This window comes from Trachinotus anak, unplaced genomic scaffold, assembly GCF_046630095.1.
Source record: "Trachinotus anak isolate AG129_WGS33_773 ecotype Australia unplaced genomic scaffold, CSIRO_AGI_Tana_v1 ptg000018l, whole genome shotgun sequence".
Lineage (NCBI taxonomy): Eukaryota > Metazoa > Chordata > Actinopteri > Carangiformes > Carangidae > Trachinotus > Trachinotus anak.
In genome coordinates, this window is record NW_027273869.1 from 14207935 (window position 1) to 14213522 (window position 5588).

The 5588-nt window shown below is 40.1% G+C and overlaps 1 protein-coding gene across 2 annotated transcripts; it reads left to right on the forward strand.

Annotated features, from left to right (window-relative positions):
- Positions 1–238: 238 nt before the first annotated feature.
- Positions 239–4951, forward strand: lum (lumican). 2 transcript variants are annotated; one of them, XM_071502367.1, is made up of 4 exons: positions 239–363; positions 533–811; positions 1851–2726; positions 3436–4951. In XM_071502367.1, exons 3-4 carry the CDS (start codon positions 1853–1855, stop codon positions 3588–3590), a joined length of 1029 nt encoding a protein of 342 aa, XP_071358468.1. In that variant the 5' UTR covers positions 239–363; positions 533–811; positions 1851–1852; the 3' UTR covers positions 3591–4951. The 2 variants fall into 2 exon arrangements, with proteins under 2 accessions (XP_071358468.1, XP_071358467.1); XM_071502366.1 differs by having other exon boundaries at positions 240–363; positions 1848–2726.
- The last annotated feature ends 637 nt before the right edge of the window (positions 4952–5588 follow it).

Here is a 5588-nt window from a genome sequence, read left to right on the forward strand (position 1 = left end):
TTGTGTGGACAAGAAATGTGTGGGGGCACAAGACTAAAAAGTAGAATAATTTACAGCAAAGACATATGGGATTGATTGGATGTGCTTCAGCCCACCTTTCTCCCCTTGCAGTGCCATGCCTTTGTTCAAAAACAGAAGAGAAGAAATGTTTGCGTCAAGTGTTATGTAAGTCTTCTCTGGCTCCCCCATAACCTTTTTGTCAGATTTTCCAAAGCCTTATTCACGTCTCAAGAGGTAGAGTTGAATTTGGTCTCATAACAGGCGGCTGGGTTAAGTGGCTGCCAGAGATCATTTTCACATTTTTCCACACAAAGCGTCTCCTACTCTTCAGACTTTTCCATGCAACATCTACCCAACTCCAAGGTGAGGTTGCAGACACTGTTTTGGAGGACAAATAAAGGATGCAATGGAAGTGGTTGATTTGTAAAGGTCATAAATGGTGGAAAAAATGGTAATATCAACACCAATAGACATTTTTTAACTTTTTTGTGGTTCAATATTCCTGTGTCCTGTTGCACCTGCTCGTGGTTAGGTAACTGCAGTTTTTGGATGATGCTCCCCCCAGACATGATGACATCTTCAGTTTGCTTGACGACCTGACTGACTCTAGGAAGAAGAAGCCTCCTCTCCTCCCCCCTCCTCCTCCTCCTTTTTTTCCTCTCTGTCTCTCCATCTACCCCTCTCTCTCTCTCTCCTCCCCCTCTCTCCTTCTTTCCTTCTGTGTTTTTCTCCTGAGACTTTGTTTTTGAACACCACACTGTTCTTACCTACTGGCCCTCCACCCCACACACACGAAAAGAGAGAAGCCCAGGTAAGCTTGCATGTGGAGGCATGGATTTGTGATTTCCTGTTTGATTATTCCTCTTTATTTCTATTTTCCGGATGGGATTATCAGCTGTCACTGCTAGGCTTTTGGGCATGGGCTAGTGCTGCAGCAGAGAAGGCGAGAATACCAGAGCATGAAGAAAAAACTAGTTTAGATTTGACTAGATTTGCATATTGGATTAAGAAAAACAAGAGTGGTGTATTGACCAGGATCTTACATGATTATATGGCTCTACGGTGCCTTTCTGTGATTGTTTGGTAGATTTTAGTGACTTTAGACTTTGGAAAATAATCTGTTGCACTTGGATCCAGTGTCTGTCTGCATTTTTCATGGGGTCTGGAATTCATCAATCTGGTTTATTGTGTGCAGGGTTGATTTCTTTTGCAGTCATGATCCTAAACTAGTTTTAGTTCCTCCTTTTATGTGTTTGCTTCATTGTTTATAAACCTAAATGATATGGAAATTACTTTTTTACTGTCTCGTGTAAAAAATGTATGTATTTTGTGTATTCTTGGAACATCTGCATGGCATTACTGCTCCCGTCGTTGGTTTATGTAGAAATCTATCAAGTTGATGAATTATGTGGTTCTGGGAGCAGAGCAATTTGGTTCAAGCTGCAGCTATAATGATGTGGCTCAAGAGAGATAACTAAATCAAAAAATCTAGGATTCAATGGTCTCCAGGTGGTTGACATGAACTCTTGACCGATAACATGCACTAACACTCTGGGGAGTGGGTGTGGCACTAGGCTATGGTGTGTGTTGCAGGGCAAGACTGTAATCTTTTTTTGCATTACAGTTTAAAATGTAGTTTGTTTCTTTTATTTCCTTTTATTTTTTTCTAATAAAGATAAGTTTGAATAACGATTGATCTGAACATCAGCTAAAATTGTCAAATGCTCATTTTGCTACAACCCCTCCAACCATAGCAGGGGTTGCATTTTGTTGCTCTTGGCAACTCCAACTTCTAACTTTTCTATGTTCTTCCCTGCTTCCCCTCCCCTTCTGTCTGTTGGATCCAGAAGCCATGTCTCCTCTGCGTGTACCCCTATTGGCCATACTGGTCAGTATGGCCCTGTGCCAGTATTATGACTACGACTACCAGCCTGTTTCCATGCTAGGACCCTCAGGGCCCAACTGTAATCAAGAATGCGAGTGCCCAATCAACTTCCCCTCTGCCATGTATTGTGACAGCCGCAAGCTCAAGTTTGTTCCCATAGTCCCAACAGGGATCAAGTACCTGTACCTCCAGAACAACCTGATTGAAGAGATCAAGGCAGGAGTGTTTGATAATGTCACTGCTGAACTTCGCTGGCTTGTACTTGACAACAACCAGATCACCAATTCTAAGATAGCAAAGGGAACAATCGACAAACTCACTGCCCTGGAGAAGCTATTCTTCAGCTCTAACAACCTCACAGAGCCAGTCATCCCTCCATCAAAGTCCCTCGATGAGTTGAAGATGACTCACAACATGTTGTCCAAGTTCCCCTCTGGACTCTTGACTGACAAGGAAAATTTGACCTCCATCAACCTTCAGCACAATCAGCTAACTTCTGACGCCATTGCGGGGGCATTCAAAGGGCCGAAGAAGCTGCTGTCCCTGGATGTGAGCTACAATAAGCTGAAGAAGCTGCCAGCCGGTGTCCCTAGTTCACTGGAAATCCTCTATGCTGACTACAACGACATTGACAGTGTTGGAGCCGGATACCTGAACAAGCTGCCCTCACTGCAGTACCTAAGGATCTCCCACAACAAGTTGGTGGACAGCGGTATCCCTGCTGGAGTGTTCAATGTGACATCACTGGTGGAGCTGGACCTGTCTTTCAACAAGCTGCAGTCCATCCCTGAGATCAATGAGCAGCTGGAGCAACTCTACCTCCAGGCTAACGAGATCAACAGTGAGTGTCAATCTATACCACTTAGCATTTTCAGATTGTCCCTCAAAAGCATTCTTCTATTCTAAATGTCTTATTTGACTATTATAATATATTATTTGACTAAAATGAAAGTTAGAACATCTTTAGCTTCGAATTAGACAGAATATGTGGCCAGGGTTTAGTTATGAGACGGATTTAAATCCTTCACATATATCTGAGTTGCTCTTAATTGGGCTCGACTTAGAAAACACAGTGTTACATGGAGCTGTAAGGGGCTGTAAAGAAAAACAGAGCTGCAGACTGCAAAACTGTTGGTCTCCACCCACACATCCCTCACCCACATTGTTAGATCAGGAGGCAGATAGGAGTAAATTAGACCTCAACCACAGTCTTTGGAAATGTAAACAGAGTTTTTGCCAACTGGCATCTAAACACACACCCCCTACTATGGTCTAAAATTGCTATGCTAGCTACCCACTAGCTGATCCAGTCCAGTGCGGTTTAATATGATGGGCGGGGTTAGCCCAAATCACATTTGATTGGATAAGATTATGTGTTGCCTCAAGTTCAAGATGAGTCATCAAAACAAGGACCCACTTGTAAAAACATTGCTCTGTCGCTACAGAGGTCCAACTCATGGTCAAAAACTCCACATGGTACTTTGAAAGGTTTATAAGAACTTTTAAGTATTTAGTTCAATAACTTTCTCTCCATTTTTCACTCTCTGTAGAGTTTGACCTGTCAAGTTTCTGCAAGTTCATTGGACCCATCAACTTTTCCCGTCTGAAGCATCTGCGTCTGGACGCCAACAACGTCACACACAGCAGCATGCCCCCTGACTCCTCCAACTGCCTGCGCCAGGCTTCAGATATCATGTTTGAATAAGGACCTCCCTCCATGACCCCACCCCCATCCCACTCTACTATCATGACACAGCTCAGCTGAAAGCCTTGTGGATTTAGATGTCATAATAGCCCACCTTTTAAAGTACTGACATGTCCTTGCCTCTAATATAGGTAATATGCAAATCTGAGGTATCTAAAGCTGGGCAAATTTGCAGTACAATACATACATTTGAACATTCTTAAGATATGTTACTAAACCTTTTTTTGTAACATATCTTGCAAAATATGCAATAAGATTGTTAAGCATTGATTAAGCATTAATCTTTGTATTTCTAGATCTGAATGAATATTCTAATTGTTGAAATAAGTATGAGGCAAAATAAAGGGGGAACAATAGACAATGTAGAAATAGACAATGTAGAAAGTAAATTACCAAAGATTTCTAAGAATAGAAATCAATTCATGTGCTTTGATTTAAAACACACACTAAACATTCCAAACTTGCATTTGATTATTTTGAATACAGACATGATGGAGTAAACAATGGTTAAAGTTCTCCAGTGTCTTAGTTCACTTGTAGTGCCATTTTGTTGTCTGTCTTGTATGTTCCAGTGTTTAGCATGTATGATGATAATATGAGTACAATGATTAATCCGTTGCTGTGCAAAGGACCAGCGAGGATTGCATACTCAGTGTGTAATGTCTTTGTGAGAAATTATGATCAAATTGTAAAATAGCAGTTACATTGCAGTCAAATTTTCAGTATTTTTATTTTTTTTGAAGGAAAATACCAGTGTTAATTACTCGTGTCTGTCATTTTTTACCCACCAGTGGTGAAATTAGAAATATCCATTAGAGAAATAACTTGCCAGAATAACTTTAACAAGCTCAACTAAAGCAGGAATTATATATTTCTGCAGGCTTTGGTGTTAGAAAGCAGAATAAATGACACAAGTATAAAAGACACTGGCATTATCCTCAAAAATAAATACTTCTCATACTGAATGTCTCTTTCCTTTTCAGAAATCACAAGTTAAATTGCTTCTTCACGTCGCTTGATTCCCAGCTGTCCACTGTCATGAACATTGCTGATTTGTATACAACATTTGCATTACTTGCATGCATCCAATGGTACCATTCATTGATAATAAACTACAGCTTTTGCAGTTAAGGTGCTCTCATTGTTACGTTGTTGTTCTCCATAATTGATAAACGCTTTTCAACAACACAAAGTCAACTTGGCAGTGCTTGATCAAAGTTATGTGATTAGAATATCACATTTTGTTTAGGATTAATTTGTCTTTTCATTGTGATTTCTTATGTGGCCTTTGACTCAGTAACTGCTCTTGGATTTTCTGTGAGAAAACCAAACACAGTTGAATAAACTATGTTTCCAAAATATTTGTATGATATCGCTTTTTAAACCTGCTTGAATTAATTTCTAGCATGTATGGAAACAAATGGTTAAAGACATCTTATATGCTGACAGGAACATTCATTCTTACATTCTGTACTATAGTTTATTAATTATTTGTAAATCCTATATTAATTCCTCATGAATCTGTAATTAGCTGGGGACTTAATTTAACTTTGGGATTGGCATTTTCAGCCTCTCTGCACCAACGTCACTGACTACACAGTAAATTTTCTGTAGGCAGAGCTTGAATGCTAAGACTCTTATTGCTCTATAATGGTTCAAAATATATAGGTGACAATATAAACTCCTCTCCTCTCCACAAGCTGAAGCCAAGTGAAAGGAGCCAACAAACAAAACAACACTGAATCTACAGTCTTGTCCACAGAGATAATACAGCATATCAAGCAGCCACAGATTTACCAGGTTTCACCTGAGCATTACAGCAGGACATGATTGGTTGCAGTTAACTACACCACTCTGGAAGTGTGCTGTACAACTTTTGGCAGCTACTATCTTCCTTTCAGGCCTATGTCTTTGTAATGAGGTCATAATGTTTCCTGCAGTTTCCAAAAGGAAAACCTTGAGTTTTTTAAGATCTACCGAAGATCCTTTTATTTATTA

Excerpts from the sequence above, each read along its gene's own strand:
- lum (XM_071502367.1), top strand. The coding sequence starts at position 1,853 with ATGTCTCCTCTGCGTGTACCCCTATTGGCCATACTGGTCAGTATGGCC. Across the intron at positions 2,727-3,435 it reads CCAGGCTAACGAGATCAACA|AGTTTGACCTGTCAAGTTTC; the intron begins GTGAGTGTCAAT and ends CACTCTCTGTAG.